Below are 17,652 nucleotides of genomic sequence, written 5' to 3' on the forward strand. Positions count from 1 at the left end.
AAATATTTGAAAACATACAGACTCCCCGAGCACCCCAGATGTACAACACGGGGTTTACAGAAGTAAGTTAACTAAAACATTAAAATTTGCATGTTAAATAAAACGAACGAAAGCAGAGAACAGCAGTCTGGACTTCACGAAAACAGAAAAGTTCACTGGCCAAGTCACTCCAAGCATTTTCAAATCATTCTGCAAGCATAAGCTAGAGCCATCAAATGTATCTCATGAGAAAATTAAATGTTCCACATCCTGAGTTACTCTTTTTGGACATTCACATAAATTGTTTGCTCTTAGATTGGAACGAAACGGGTAACTTGCAAATTTACCGGGACCAGAGAAAAATTGACATACTTTAAAAATTAATAGAGAGGAAAGACTCGGAATGCAGCCTATGAAACAGAAGGAAAGAACGTTTTGGTGACCTCAGCATTACAAGATGAAATATATTCCTCATACCATTTAGCTAAAAGCTTCTTATGATGATAAGACTTCCAATAGCTCTTCAGAATGCTAATGTTGATATCAATGGGTAAATTTAAGACATCTTTTGCTAAGAAATCAGCTCATTCATTTCCATAGAAACCGTAATAAGCATGCACATAAGAAAAGCGGACATCAATTCCTCTATTTCTAAGCGAACTAATAGTTAATAGCGTTTCGATAACTAGTAATTTGTCGCAGCTGGTAATACTGTTCAAAAGGTAAAAAGAATCAGAACAAATAAGGCACCTTGAGGATGCTGTCCCATTATCCTTGATACATTTGACGGCAAGATAAGTGCGCAGAAGTTCTGCTTGAACCTTTTTTCTTGCACTGCTCCCTTTGACACGAATTTTATATCCAAAAAGGGAAATGATTAGTAAGGAGAATCTTAGCAAATCTAATTTTAACATGATTATAGCTTGTATGTTAATAACGGTATTTTAAAGAACGCTTGCTGATTTAATCCAAATAAGTGAAAAGGTTTGCTCATTTGAAAAGCTAAGTTTTATCATCAAATAAAGGAGGGTTTGTAGATTAGTTTAAGTTTATAACTGCTAATTCAAAGAGTAATTCTGTTCTTAGAGGATTTGAGTTCGAATCTATTGAGATGTACGTTCTTTCAGGTCCTCGAACAGTTTATTTTTATCGGTATCAAATATTTGCCGTAGGCTGTAAACCTTAGTTTCAAATTTATCAAGAACATTATTTGGCAATAGCGTTGTTGTTTAGTAAGATAAAACGACATTTGAAACTTTGCTAAAACTTCATCTTACTTATTTTTTGCTCTTATTGGGCAAAATGCAAAGTGAAATCCTATGAAAAATTTTATAAGATTAAATCATACACCTAATAAGGCGTTAGTGTTCTCAGAATTAATTTGCTTTACGCCATTTTTATTCTGATTGTTTCAGGACACGGATATGTGAAAGTCTCGTACAGCTACTTTACAGTCAGACTGTAAAGCCCGATAACTTGCTTAACACCATTCTTATATTGATTATTTCAGAACATGATATGTAAAAGTCTCGTACAGTTGCTGCTAAATCAGACTGTAAAGCTCGGGAACAAGTTCAGCTACTCTTTGAGAACTGCGACATAAGTAGCGTTGACAACCGCTCTTGCTTTACCACAACCACATGTAAAGGCTTTCAAGGCGCACACGTTTTATATTCCGTACTTCGAGTTATTACAAATATTTAAATATTACTCCAGATTTAATTTTAAAACCAAAGACTAACACATTTCTGCAATCACCGTATGCAGCGGGAGGCTTTTCGAGAAGTTCTCAGTAGATGATAATCTTAATAAAAGATTAATATAATACCATTTCTTGAATTGGCATTTTATACTCATAGGAATATGATATTAGTTTTATGCCTTAAGTCATAACATTAGATATTCTTCTATTTCAGTGATTAGATTAGGGAGACAATTTTCAGCGTTCATTTAATCTAAAACGGTTGCTTAAAAGAAAGATAGAAATTCGAAAAAGGTTTCCATTTGAGAAGCCTAGTGATAAAAGATTTCGGGGAAAATGTTTCTACGTTTTCTAAATCTAAACGTATGGAAGATTAGTACTTAAATTGCAGAGTGATTAGTTTAAGACAAGTGGAAGTTGTAGCTGAAAGAGAAAGTCTAACCTATGCAGTGACTGAAAGATTACCCCCCAATACCCTGTCAGAATTTCGAACAACAAGCAGTACCAACAATTACCAAGCAGGATTTAACCTTTGTATAAAGTAAGAACTGCCTTTTTTTATCGGTAGACAGCGGAAGTAGGCCCAAACTATCACTCTCCTATTCATAAAAGTTCTACACTTTATAGTAAACTGGCTTATCACTCAAAATCTACATGAATTCTGGAATAAGACAGCTTCATGGCGAAAAGAGGCTGAAATTAAATTACCTTTCATTAGTAAAACTTAAATATAAAATGCCACAACTTAACAAAGATATTTAAACAAACTGTTAAAACATACATTTACAAATGCACATTTAAAGTGACAAATTTTAAGATTTTTTAAAGAACATTTATAAGATTTTTTTACTATAAGTAATAACTACATAACTAAGAGTAATGCAATCATTGTTCAAGTTATAAGCCACTTGATTACAGCATTTAAATCATATTGATATTTAAAATACTGTGAAAATAGTGGAAGAAGGAAATAATCTTTCTCAAGATTACTGTTCAAAATCATATTTCTGCCTTTCAAGTGCTTCTTTAATTATGTAAATTCATTTTCTTTTTAGGAGGAGGAGGAATGCAAATGCAAGGTATAATTGATTTATAATTATTTATGAAAGATATGCAACATAATAAAATGTAATTATATACTTGCGTACTTGGTAGAATAGTTAATGTGAGCAATTTTAAATAGTATTTCCCTCTTTTTGTAACGTTTTCTTTCCAAGATTTTTATCTATTTTAATAGCTATATTCATTTACTGTTCCTTAACCAATTTTAATTTGCTTTATTTTTAATTTTTATCCATTTAAAAATGAATGTATATTTTTTAGGAGGTGGTGGGCAAATGCAAGGTAAATATTACGTTTAATGTAATGTTATTAAATACTTCTGACAACACATTTTAGAACGTCTTGCGATATTTAAGAATTATTCTTTTTTCTTAGGTGGCGGAGGTCAAATGCAAGGTAAATATTATTTTTTGAAGCTATCTAAAAAGGTTTCAATTTATTTATTTTTATTTTGATCCATCTCGGCAACCTTTTTTAAAAAATATATCAAACTAGCGGAACGAGTCGATGGCAATTAAGCTAGATTAAGAGTAATCTAACAACAGAAAGAACGATACCGCTGTAATCCTTCTCTAAAACCGATGCAAAACATACGATTCATAGTCATACATTTTTCAGTCTCATGCGATAGAGAACCGACATAAAAAATTTCGATAGAAAAATTAAGTAATTTTCTCTCATTATATCAGCAACAACGGCACGCAGTTTTCAATGATTTTCGCCTTTCTAATCAAATGGTCTTGAAAGCTCAAGTTCCATCCAATATTTCACTTATATTCAGTTTTAGTTATATTATTTTATCATAATTAATCAGAAACCAATAACGCGAACAAATAAATAAACACGCAAACACACTTTCTTCTTTATATATATATAGATTTTGCAAAACTAACAAATTTTTGATTAACAAACTCTACGATATGAAAGCAAGCAGTAGCAACACTTTTCGAAATAAGCATTTTTATCTCCAACGCGCGAGACTGTTGCCACTCCGAGAAATGAATGCAAAATTAATGTTTTAGGAGTTTTTAATTAATATCTCGGCTCATTAAAGTAGTACGCAGTCGAAATGGCTTCCTACGAATTTTTGGATTCAGGAATAATGTATTTAATGTTTGGCAATGCTATTTTTATTTTATTGTAAATCTTAGAAATTTTTTATTAACAAACTCTACAATTTGAAAGCGAGCAGTGGCAATAACTTTCGAAATAAATCAAATTTTAATCTCCAGCTTGCGAGACTGTTGCCACTCAAAAAAATGAGGGCGAAAATGATCATTTTTACGAGTTTTTAATTAATACCTCTGATTTTAGCTATTTGTTTTTGGAAAAAGTGAACGTCGACCTTTTCCAGGACCCAGAAAAGAATTGTAGAAAGTTTGGTGACGATAGCTATAGTAGTGACTGAGTTATTAGCGAACAAACACTACATATATAGATGGTATATGAGCAATGAATTAATCCCATTAAGATTCCTTTAAAAATAAGCTACTTTTAAAAATTTAATGTTTATTGTTTAATATAATAATAAATACTAAAATGGGAAGAGAAATATGAAAATATAAAATTTAGGATAAACAAGTTAGTAATCTTATTTTGATGCAGATTGATACTGATAGTTTCTGAGTAAGATAAATATATTTATTTCGTTTTTATTTTAGGTGGAGGCGGAATGCAAATGCCTGGTATGCTTTCATAAAGTTTTAAGTATATTTTATGATTTTCGTTTCTCTAAAAGTGATTTTGTTATTTTTATATATCTTTTAAATTTAAAACTGATTGGTATCATTTAGCTCATGGTTTCGAAAGCCATTAATAACATTACACTTTCTTAACTATTCAGATTTAAATATTCCTCTTAACTAAATATTTCTGATAGACTTCAAATACAACGGTGGCATGCGGACGGATTTTATTGGAGCTGATTAGCCAGCGATATATATGTATGTGATGTACCAGCTTTTGTCCGGAATAAATAGAGTGGTGAAGAATCATAGATGTAGTCGTAGCTTAAATTATCAGACGATAAGTTTAAAAAACAGGATCCATTTATTATTAATCAGGAGAAATAGCAATTACAAAAATTATATTTCCGAAGTAAATAAAAAAGAATTACTAATAAATTTTTGTATGAAGTTTACTGCATCGTTACATTAAAGAAAAAGACCCCGATATTCCTTTACGAGTCCTTTTATAGCCTCTGGAAAGGCGGAGCTTCCAAGAAATGACATCAGCCTCGTCAGCCATTCTAGTTCGCTTTAAATATATCCAGAACATTCTATAACTGTACGTGTAGAAAAGGCGGGAAAAACAACTTTAGGCTGTGGATTTAATTCCACGTACTTTCAAATAACAGACCGTCGCCAATAAAAATATAAAAAAATAATCGCTAATAAAATGAAAAGAACATACAGTTAGAATTTTAAGTGTATTCTTGGAATTTTATTATTACATGTATATATGCATTCGTGCTAAACTTAACAAAATTCGCCCATTATGTCAAATTTCTGAAAACCTAATGGGCAGATTTTAATGATATTTGGTACGAATATGCATTTACAACTGGGAAAGAGATGTACCATTCAAAAGTCATCTTATGTACTCATGATTATAAGTAAAGATCATAGTGCCAGGATATTTAGAACCCAAATTGTAATACAGAATTGAAGATAAGTCCACTCACGGACAGAACAGGTCGCATGCTGGAAAGGAGTCAGTTGATGAGTCCCTGTGGCAGTTGATCCCACTCCTGGAGGAAGGCAGTTTTTAACGCCGGTATGGTTCTTGGACGGAAGGTCAGACGGAATTGTCCTCTCAAGAGCGTCCCTCAAGGTGAAGGTTTAAGGTTTGGAGATCTGACTGGTCAATCCATATGGCGAATATCCTCGTTTTCCAGGCAATCGTCAATCAGCTGAGTCGGATTTGGACGAGCGTTGTTGCCCATTAACGGAACACAGGACCATCTGCGTCCCTAAAACGTTCAACATGGCTCTCTAAGATCTTCCCTTCATACCCCATAGCAGCCAAGGAGCCTTTGTCAAACATATGCAGTGGTGTACGGCAGTTTGACATAATGCCTGCCTAAAACATTACGCCTCCATCACCGTAGCGATCCCTAATAAGGGGGAAACCCATTATGTGGAGCTTTTCCCTAATAAGGGAGGGATTGTATTGTGTTCCAGACTCTCTTCAGATGCAGGTACACCGAGAATCAGTATTCAAGCTCAAATTTGACTCATCTGTAAAACAGACGGTGCTCTATTGAAGTCTGGTCTAAGGCGCATGTTGTCTGCACTATGCTAAACACGCTGTGTTGCAGTTACGAACTGCAATGAGCGGGACAGAAACAACGAATCGTCTGGCATACTGTCCTGTCTTGCCTTCTGGCAACTGCAGACCGTGAAACATGGGTTCGAGTGGCAGCATAATAGTTCATGTGAGAGCTGTGAAGCTGTAGCAATCCTATGTCGTCGCGCGCAAGTGCAATATAACGATCCACATTCATCGTTGTGGATCTTCACCGACTTTGTCCAGGTCTTCTCAATATGGATCCATTGTCATGAAATTCTTTACATAAATTCCAGACGACATTGTACCTTACATTAAGTTCTGCAGTGACCTGCGTTCATGATTGGTCTGATTCCAATCTACCGACAACTTTCAATTACATTCCGTCATCCACACGTTCGTGGCTACTCATTTTACCTGGTACCCTATAAAGTCTATGTCTCTTAGGGGAGCATACACTTTCGGACTTTAAAAAAGGACTTTCGAAGAATTATCTTCTAGCCTTGGGAAACAAAACAAAAGTCATAAGAAGAGTGTATAAGACCCTTTTATTCGAACACAACTTAACAGTTACCCATCTTGGGTTCACAGAAGCCAAGCACTTCTGGCTGGTAGATTAGCCTAACGGCTTACAGGATAATTAAACGCGCAGGCAAGGCTATGATTTGTAGAGACAAAGCTAAATGGATAGAAGCACTCATCGCTCGTAAATTAAGCCGCTAATAATCACACCACAATGTGGCCTGGAATAGTCAGACCCTCTCTAATACTAACTTCGGAAACTCTTGCTTAAATAGCACTTCTTTATACCTTAATCTGAATTAACGCTCGCTGTCTCATTTACATTCTGGCATGAAAGCGTGAGTGAAAACAGAGTAATAGGAAAGTGTCAACTTAAAATCAACTATTAGTGAAAAATAAATAGATAAGCCTCGAAACCTTATAATTTACCCAGTTCTTGCGATAAATACCGCGAATATAGTGAAAGAGTACGAGCACACAAATCGCTGAAAACTCCTCGTTCGCTTATATTCCCTCCACAGTTACAGCTTCACAGACACGCAGGTGTACTCTTACGTATTCGACTTTGAAATTTGCATAATTCTTCGGCGGCATAATTAGTAACTTTGGTTTAATACTTTCTACAAAAATAATTTGCAAATTTTCGTAATCTTGCACACGAGTATATGTAAAAGTCCTTTTTCAATTTTTAGATTTTAGTACGTTCATCTTTAGCTGTTTCGCTAAAATAAACTAACGCAGGAATTCCAGATTCGAAAAATGGGTGATCTATTGTTACATACATATTTCCGTTAAGATATGTAAAGGTTTTGGTTTAATATTTTAAGATTTCTACGTAAAAAGTAAGACTATATTTTACATGATTCTTCTATGAGAATAAGTATTTAACTGAAATCAGTTTTCCTAAAATAAATGAATAATTTAGGACTTCAGATACCGAGAATAACAATTTTAAATTTAGAATAACATTTAGACCAAAATTTGCAAGGAAATATTTTTCCTACCATGAAGAGGCTCATTTTTTCAGGCTAAAACTGCCGCTCTGACGTGCTGGAACAATCGTTAACACTGGTTTGTGTTTACTATTCAATCTTCATATACTGCATTAATATTCCTCTTACTGCTTGATTGAACTCATAAAGCAAAACACGCCGAATATTCTCTTTTATCTTCCCCGTTTAGCTTTGGAAGTAATTGTTAAAATAAAACCGCTTTTTTTTTCAAAACTTTCACTAAGAACAATGTACAATTACTCCTCACCTTTAAGAGCAAGTTGATGCAGGTAGTTTATCCCATCTTCCTCTGACATTTATTTCAAATTAAAGAAGTAGTATTATTTATACGATAACTCAATACATCAGTATATATATATATATATGTGATGTATCAGCTTTTGTCCAGAATAAATAGATCGTTGAAGAAATATAGAGATAGTCGTAGCTTAAATAATCAGACAATAAGTTTAAAAAACAAAGGATCCATTTATCATTATTAACCAGGAGAAATAGCAGTTACAAAATCAGATATCCGGAGTAAATAAAAAGAATTATTAATAACTTTTTGTACGAAGTTTACAGCATCGTTGCATTAAAAGAAAAAGCCCCAATATTCCTTTTGTGAGTTTTTTTATAGCCTCTGGAAAGGCGGAGCTTCCAAGAAATGACGTCAGCCTCGTCAGCCAATCCAGTTCGCTTTAAATATCTCGAGAACATTCTAAAACTGTACGTGTAGAAAAGGCGGGAAAATCAACTTGACTGCGGGGCTGTAGATTTAATTCCACGTACTTTCAAATAAGAGAACGTCGAAATTAAAAATGAAAAGAACATACAGTTAGAATTTTAAGTGTATTGTTGACTATGGAATTTTATTATTACATATATATATATTAATTTCGAGAAAGTCTTATTTATAAAAATGTTGTGTATACTTTGGTAAAATGTTGAATAAATTGTAATTCATTTTATGACATACTAATGATACATTGTGCAATATAAATATGATTATATTTATATTTCAGGCGGAGGCGGAATGCAAATGCCAGGTAAGATATTTAACTCATGCTTAAGTAAATTATACCATTTTTAATGACTTTGCTACTTAAATAATTTCTTTAGAATTTAATGTAAGTAAGGCCTTAATGCCTATTACTCTCCTAACTTGGCCATCCAACGTAGAAATTCACATCTGAGTACTTTAAATAGAGTGGCAACACTATAACGAAGTAAGAGTTCTCATAGCTGTTACCGAACGGTATACTTTTGCTGGCATTATTTAAGAAAAAAGGCCGTTGTCTAGAATGTATGTTTAGTATTTTGTTTTTGTACTTTTCTTCAAGATATTTAAGTCTAAAATTAATGCTACGATAAATTATAATCAGAAATTCGATTTTTTTTGGAACACAATTTTGTTTATTTGAAATAATTTAATTTTATTTGAATCCAATAGTATAACATATTTCATAACATAACAGATATAGCAATTATGTATAGATTTGCAAGATATATCATGTTATTAAACTATAGGTGCAAGATATATTCGCATATATCTTACATATATCTTACATATATTATCTAATATCTTGCATTTACATATGTCTAATAATATGTTTATCACATAAAAATAACATTTTATTTAGAATATAATTTTCACCGTAATCTGCTAACTGACTGCAATTTCTTTCCACTGTCACTATCAAAATATTGTGAAGTGCGTAGGGGATCGTAACAGATTGAATGCACACAAACTCGATGAAAGCTTACAGAAATTTATTTTCCCAAAATAAATAAATTTACAGTTTTGAAACTTTTCACACAAAAGTACTCATTCTTCTCAGTATGGTAGAGAACCTGCAGTTACCGCCTCAAACTACTAAGAACGTTAAACACAATGCAATGCAAAGCGAAAGTTTGCACGGTGATCGCTCAGAAGTCAATCCTCAACTGAAAACTGATGCTCTCTCCGGCCTTATACAATTTTCTCCTATCTGCCGAGAATTTCCAGTACCTTCGATTTCTGAAAATTTAAAATTACCGGATGGCATGCACAGTAATAGTTATATAAAGTCGTATACAGTTACAGTTACATCAGTTGCTGTTAAACAAGTCAAGAGCAGTCAGATCAGTTACAGTTTAACAAGGGTAGGCAAGCTTGTCTCAAAATGGTAGTCAAGCCTGGTGATTTCTCACAAAATTTGGCGACCAAAAGTAGTCACCAAAACCATTGCCAGTTTACGCAATCTCGCCAGTTCGGTGAGAAGATAGCCATTTACCTCAATGTTAAATGCTTGTCTCAAAATGGTAGTCAAGCCTAGTGATTTCTCTCAAAATTTGGTGACCAAAAGTAGTCACCAAAACCATTGCCAGTTTACGCAATCTCGCCAGTTCGGTGAGATAGCCTTTTATCTTAATGTTAAATGCTTGTCTCAAAATGGTAGTCAAGCCTAGTGATTTCTCTCAAAATTTGGCGACCAAAAGTAGTCACCAAAACCATTGCCAGTTTACGCAATCTCGCCAGTTCGGTGAGATAGCCATTTACCTCAATGTTAAATGCTTGTCTCAAAATAGTAGTCAAGCCTGGTGATTTCTCTCAAAATTTGGCGACCAAAAGTATTCACCAAAACCATTGTCAGTTTACGCAATCTCGCCAGTTCGGTGAGATAGCCATTTACCTCAATGTTAAATGGATATAACCCTGTAATCCTATTTTTTGGGTGATGCTTCGCATTCTGATGCTTTTCTAACTAATAAAAGAGGTACTAAATTTACATATAATTTCATTAAAATTATTTATATGTATACAAAATCTGTAACGATATTCAAGAGTGATATTTAACTAAATGGCTTTTAAAGATAATCAGCGCTTATTGGACATCAACTGTTCTGCAAATAATGATAGTTACTGGTAAGAGTAATTCTTGTTTTACTTTCATTTGTGAAATCCGAAGTAAGGTCATAATAAAATTTATCTTTCCTTCTGCCTTTTGCTCGGTAATTTGCAATGATAATGAAAATTCATCATTCCAGCTCAGTTAATGTTCAAACTTAAAAATGTTTAAATCTCAAAAAAAAAAAAAAAAAAAAAAAAAAAAAAAAATTCAAATATTATATTGACTAGTGCATTTCCTTCTTTTTAAAATATGTATAAGTTTTCTAACACATGATTTGAATACAAATAAAATTCTACTAATTTCGTAACATTTATTTACAACTAATATCTCTAACCCTAAAAACACTTTTTTTAAAAATAAGTTATAATTTTATCCTTTTGAATGAAAGAAACTTCGTAATTTGTGCTTTTCGTGCTTCAGTTATTATATTCATGCCAGTTACGGAAGTAGTAATTTTCAAGAATTTCATAAAACAAACCTTTAAAATAAACACAGAACTTGATATCTGTCAATTTACAGATCATGTCATTCAGTATTTCTTTTAAATATGCGAAAAAGTTTCTAAGGTTGATTTCGACGCATTTTGTTCATTCTAAGCGCAATAGCGTTACAGATAAGTGACGTAATGATTTCTACAAAAACACCAGAAGAAAACCTGATGCTACCTTAACCTGTTTTCACTGCACTTGGAATAAAAGAAAGAGGATATTAACTTATTAGAGCGAAGTGTCTGCTATTGTTTTTTTTTTTTTTTTTTTTTTTGTTTTTGTTTTTTGTTTTGTTTTTTTTTTGTTTTTGTTTCAGAATTTACGTTTTAATACTTTTTATGCTTCCTGCAGCTAACATGATGCAAATGATGCAGATGATGATGACGATGATGATGAAGAATCAAAATCAAGGTTGGTTACACTTGTAATTCTTACACATGTTTATCTAAAACATCTTTAACGGAAACTTGTTTAAGATATAATGCGTTTCTTTAATAGTCACTGGTGTGTGACTTAACTTCTAAATGGTTTGATTTTTCACGCATATTGAAAAGATATCTCGTTTATTTTCAGTAAGGTATTTATAATGTAATGCAAACTGAATTCGGAATCACCGAAAATGCCGCTAGTATTAAAATCATTACTGTATATACGAGAAATGCTATATATACTGCTTAATCTCTATTTTAAGCTTTCACGATTATTGTTTGGATTTAAGATATCAGCATTTTCCCATTTTTCATTATTGAGAAAATTCTTAAAGTAGTTCAGGGCTATTGAAGAAGTTAAACAACAAGAATCAGCGTAATGCTTGTAAATTTTGCAGGAGTAGTTTCGAGAGTTGAAGTACAGAACCATCGAAATTTAGTTCTGCAAAATTTACAAACATTACGCTGATTCTCGCTGTTTGACTTCTCCAATAATTATTATTCGGCGTGTTATTTTAACCTAATTATGAGTTCCCATGTAATATCTTGCATTTCAAAATATACAGGGTTTAAAATCGCCAGAGTACACGAGCACGAGTTCCAACCTCTGCCAAAACTGATTGTAAAATTTATGATTATTCACAGGTCCGAGTGATTTAGATATATGAAATACTAAATTTCAAAATTATTTCAATACTATGGTAGTTCACTAGCATGGTAAGAGTTCAAATGTTCGAGAGATGAACGCAGGTTCGTTATAAAAATCCACATGTGCAAAACAAAAGGGAAGCTCTTGAAGAAGTAATAATATGATACAGAACGAATCAGCGGCTAAATGAAATCAGAAGAGACAATCAAAAATACATTAATATAGAAAGATGAATATTTAATATTTATACAAAGGACATGGTATCTAAATTAAGTTATAAGAACGGTCATAAATCTCTTGACACTTCCTGCAGAGCAATAGTTATATATACGGATAATGCTTTAAAGAAAACTGTGCGCCATAAAGTGGTAATAGACATGTTAACTAGGTAATACCCAGTTCTTCGCGAATTCTACTATTTCTGATGTACTATGGGCAGGAAAACAGGTAGGATCCAGGCGCCTACGCAGCCGGGCACCCACAAAGCTTGCATAGAGTATTCGGGTATTGTCCAGAACCAGCAGCTGCTTAAGACAAGCACCCCCAAGTGCCAGCGTCGGGAGTCCATTTAGAGATGTTAAAAGGTATGTAATGCCAAACAAAGGTAGCTGCATAATGTTGCTAAGAAATACGAAGAAACGGTATTGCCCAAACGGTAGAAAGATGGTGCCTTGCTGATGTTTTTGCGTTTTCTGTGAATTGAAGGGTAGCTAGACTATTTATTTTATATCAAAAATCACTAATTTTGGAACCTATAAAAGTTTCCCATTTCATTGGGGACTTCAAAACATTTTGCTCTTGCGTTAGCACCACACACAGTGGCGTCGTATGGTGACTGGCGGGCGCTGTACCCTTTGAGGCGCCAGGTGTCAACAAAATTCGAGCAACATAACACTAATTAAACATAAAATTAATCACTCAGCATAAATCATGTATCCAAACGCGAACTGATGATTCATGCACACACTGTAATAAGTTTTGGTACTAAATGATAGGCATTTTCTCGGTTAAATGACTTCTCGTAGCAGCATGGACGTCTACGTCCTATACGATGGGTTTATAGAAAGTAGCCAGATATTTGTCTCAGGATGCAGTTCTGAGCCGCTTTTAGCTGTTTGTTTATTGGTGCGGGGGGAGGGGAATATGCCCAAACTGGGCAGGTGTAACAAAGCATAAGCATGCTAAGCGAGAGGGTTTTGTTATATGAGCAACTTCTTGTTATTATGATTACTGTTAATGCTCTTTTATCAATGTGAGTAACCAAGAACAACTATCGATGCGTTTTTGTGTACAGAACTTGTCTGTATAGAATGTTTAACTTTACCAAATTTTAAAAACATTTTTACGGCAGATTACTTAACCACTATTAGTAACTATCTGTAATATTTAAGTAGAACAAATTTTGAAACGATTTTTTAAAAATATTTCGCTTTGAGTTTTCTATCTTAAAGAGCATTATCACAAATTCTCCTATAATTGGTACTAATGTAATTGGTACTAATATAGAATGCAATGCGTAAAACAGCCTCGAATAATTTATGCTTGCAGTGATCACAGTATTCCAAGTGGTTTCTCGATTGGTTAATGAATGAATGATTGAAATGATATTAATGGAAACGATATCAGCAAGCAAATACTATTCGCCCTGATGAGCGTGGCAGTATTACTGCAATGTATTGAAGCTAAAATTTTCATCATTCTTGCTATCAGGATTTCAGCTAGAAGCAAAATCTGGCTTATATTGGATATATTTGTGATCAGATAATTGTACTTAATACGCTCAACTGAATATTTTTCGGTTCATATTTGCAACGAAATAAACATCTATTACGAATATCTCGAGTGCAATTGTTTTTATTAGTTGTTTTTATTTAGCTACACAGTTTTTAATTTAAAATTTGAAATTTCTCTTGAACGTAAATTTTAATATTTATTGTTTTAGAATAGAAACAAGAAGGGATTCATGTTTTCTCTTATTATTGCTTATCGAAAACAAATTGCTTTCTGCCATTATGTAAATAATAATTTTTCAATATCGATTACATTTTTTTAGTCCATTATTTCAATCTTTGCAATATTCCATGGTCATTTTCAGATGAATATTTTTATATCAAATATTCCTACCCATTGGACATTAGATTTTATGTCTTTTAATGGATAAAAAGAACAATGTAAAATGTTGACACTTGTTGCGTTAAAAGGAATAAATTTGTTAAAATGTGTTTATATAAACGTCAGTTAGTTCTTTAGGCCTTCCTACGGCTATCTTCAATTTCACCGTTGGAAGGGGTTATGAGTTTGGTGTAATTCACCTGGCAATATGAAAACTGGTGATTCGTTCCATTATACCCACGTATTGCTTCTTCAATTTTGATATCAAGATTTATTTTCTACTGAAAAGAATTTTCGAGCATTTTGTGATTTGTAATAAAATCTATTGTCAAGTATTGGAGTATCATTCTAAGGAACGAAAGGGCAGTCTTAATAAAGTTAGCTCATAAATTCGTTGCCATAACGAAATCTTGCCTCCGTTATGTCATTCTTGGGTGGCCAGTTGGACCATCGCCATAAGATGACTAAACGATCGCAGTGACGTAGCACTAGTGTACTTTAGCAAACTTATTCCTTTTAATTTTATTATACTCGACTTGTAATGCTTTTGAAATATTGTTTTTCTGTATTCTCTGTGTCTATTTCAGGAGGAGGAGGAGCAGGTGGTGGTGGTGGTGGTGGTGGTGGTATGATGGGCAACAATCAAAATCAAGGTTCACTGCAATGCTTTTTAATCCTTTTTATCTATTATTAATTAAACCTTGTAAATAAAATGAGATATCTCAAGAACTCTCTCGAAGAAATTAATAACCATTATTTTGTTTATAAGACGGGGAGAAACTTCTGACAGTAGATTATTATATTATTGAAAAATTCTTGGTAATTGTATTTTTCTGTTGCAAAAGCTATTATCGCTCGCATATACTGTAGAAAAATTCAGCAGCGACAAAACATCTATCTCGTTGCTATTCTTAGACTTTTTCATTCGTTTTTAAACATCTCAATCTCGTTGTTTTATCGCCGTATAAATACCCATGAGAAAGTCCTTAAATGCTGTGCGTTAGACAAGAATCAGGAAACTAAGGCAGAGGTCAAGATTAACGTTAACATGTTCTTGAACATATAAAATTTATAAGAACTTAAAGCTCGTTCAGAATTGAGGCCTTTTCTAACATGCTTAGAAAACGAGTAGACTACCAGTGGCAAAATCAGCAAAATTGTGGATGTAAATTATTTACTTTTTGCTCCATTATTGTGACTGAACAAGCTGGTCTTTGAATTTTTCGTGTTTAATGGGAATATGAGTCAGTTTGTGTTAAGAAATCTCCCAAGCGAGTCCTGTCTTATTGCAGATAACCTTCGAGTACTTGAAAAAATTGATCTAACCTAATCTAGAACTTAAAAATGAAGAGGAAACATTATAGTGTACTTTAGAATTTCGGCATGACTATCCATGAGAAAATCGGTTAAAAGGGATCATTTCACAGTCTTTATAACTGAGATTTTAAATATTCATCGATTAAACGAAGTAAAGGAAGTATTGTGATCGCGATAAAATTGGGGTATTTCATAAATATTCATTTTGACAGTTCCCAAACCCATTTGAACGACTTTTGTTTTGCTTGGCGTCTGCACGAACGGGCAGAACAAAGGACTCTTTTTTTTCCTCCAAAACGGATTAGAAAATATTGATTTAAAATGAATTCAAAAGATATTTTTCCGCGACATTCGTAAGTACTTACGTATGTGTCTCGCACGACTCAGAAACGATTTACTGCAAAACGTTGAAATTTCTATATGGGACTGTTATATACGAGGGGTATTCAGAAAGTAAACGTTTTGGAATTAAAAAGAAACTAAGTACAAGGAAAAAAATATATTATATGCATCAGAAAGAGCGATTTCTACTTTTCTAGATAGTCACCAAACAGATTGAGGCACTTATCATAGCGGCGGACAAGCTTTGAAATTCCTTCGTCATAGAATTCTGTCGCCTGCGATCTCAGCCACTTAGTGACGCGCACACGCAGCTCTTTGTTGTCGTCAAAGCGCTGTGTTGCTAGCCAGTTCTTCATTCTTGGAAACAAGTGAAAATCGAGGGAAAACCTCCCATTTTGAATGAATTAAGGAGTTCTTGAGTGCGGTTTGCCGTGTGAGGTCGGGCATTGCCGTGCAAAAACAAAATTTTGGACGTCAACTTTCTTCGGCGCTTGTTTTGAACTGCTCTCCTAAGGTTGCGCAAAGTTTGACAGTACCGTTTAGAGTTTATTATGGCACCACGTTCGAGAAAATCAACCAGAAGCACACCTTGCCTATCCCAAAACACAGTCGCCATAATCTTCTTTGGTGACAAGGTTTGCAAACATTTTCTTGGTCTTTTGGGGGGAACTTGTGTGCCTCCACTGCATGGACTGTAATTTTGTCTCGCAATTCACGTGTCTCACCTACGTCTCGTCACCAGTTACGATTCGATCCAGTAATGAATCAACATGTCCGTCATAGACCTCCAGAAATGTCAAAGCTGCTCCCATTCGCTGACCTTTATGGTGGTCTGTAAGCAATTTCGGCACCCATCTTGCACAAAATTAGCGGTAGCCTAGCTTTTGCGTGACAATTTCAAACAAAAAAGTCCGTGGAACTTGTGGAAAACTAAGCGAAAGCTCCGTTATTGTGAAACGGCGGTTTTTCACGAATCTTTTCATCAACTTTAGCTACCAGTTCGTCAGTCACAATGCTAGGGCGTCCACTCTTCTCTTCATCGTGAACGTTAGTTCGGCTATTTTTAAACTGAATGCACCATTTCCGGATTGAACTTTCATTCATTACGTTGTTTCCGTACACTTCACACACTTCCCGATAAATTTCCATAGGTTTTAGGTTTTTTGCAAACAAAAACCGTATCACAGACCGCACCTCACAACTGGCGGGATTTTCAATTGCAGTGCAAATTTTAAATTCAAATATCGAAAACACGGGCAGCGTGGAAATGTTCCCGTTGTGTGATGGCTGGACGCCGACTGAGATGCCGAGCACGCAGACACTAAAATATATGTGATAAGCGCGCGCCTAGCGACGTCAGACGGAAACGTTCCTTACTTTCTGAATAGCCTATATATATATATATATAACATAATAAAAACAAGGGAAAAAGCCAGAACATTGTTCCTGCGTACGTAGATCCATATTGAAGAGGAAGACTTCTGATTGCGTAGTATGCTAGTATGTTGACTTCGTAATATCTAAAAAAATTGGCAGTCGAGGCAGTTTTAATTTCATTTTTATTTTCCAGTTGACGTTTGTGGCAACAATCACTTGGCATTCCAACCGTTCTTTATTAGAGAACATTTACATTTTTGATATTATTGCAATAGCAAGCACGATAGCGAAGTTACATCCTAGCAAGGTAGAGAGCGAAGCTGAAGTGCGTAGTTAGGCAAGATGGAAGCACACGAACAGAAAGGTTTTGGTTTGAGTTAAAAGTTTCAGTTCCCAATTATTACGTCATCATTGCTGCGCAGTTCACGCAAAATGGAATGATTTAGAAATGATTCAATCGAGAGAAGTTGTTATGTTGTTTTAAACAGAGAGGAAAATTA

At 34.0% G+C, this 17,652-nt stretch overlaps 1 protein-coding gene across 3 annotated transcripts in view; it reads left to right on the top strand.

Annotated features, from left to right (window-relative positions):
• The window catches only part of LOC118182064 (uncharacterized), a 104,860-nt gene that overhangs the window by 63,199 nt on the left and 24,009 nt on the right, over positions 1-17,652 (top strand). For 2 of the 3 annotated variants that reach the window (XM_035351345.2, XM_085811986.1), the window contains exons 9-14: positions 2,737-2,760; positions 3,005-3,025; positions 3,119-3,139; positions 4,405-4,428; positions 8,571-8,594; positions 11,279-11,338. In XM_035351345.2, coding sequence (XP_035207236.2) covers positions 2,737-2,760; positions 3,005-3,025; positions 3,119-3,139; positions 4,405-4,428; positions 8,571-8,594; positions 11,279-11,338 — 174 coding nt within the window. The remainder of the gene's footprint in view (positions 1-2,736; positions 2,761-3,004; positions 3,026-3,118; positions 3,140-4,404; positions 4,429-8,570; positions 8,595-11,278; positions 11,339-17,652) is intronic. The other variant, XM_085811985.1, reaches the window with a different exon arrangement.

This window comes from Stegodyphus dumicola, chromosome 2 (genome assembly GCF_044657685.1).
Source record: "Stegodyphus dumicola isolate Sdum_Otavi_A_Nest chromosome 2, ASM4465768v1".
In the NCBI taxonomy this organism is placed as follows: Eukaryota; Metazoa; Arthropoda; class Arachnida; order Araneae; family Eresidae; genus Stegodyphus; species Stegodyphus dumicola.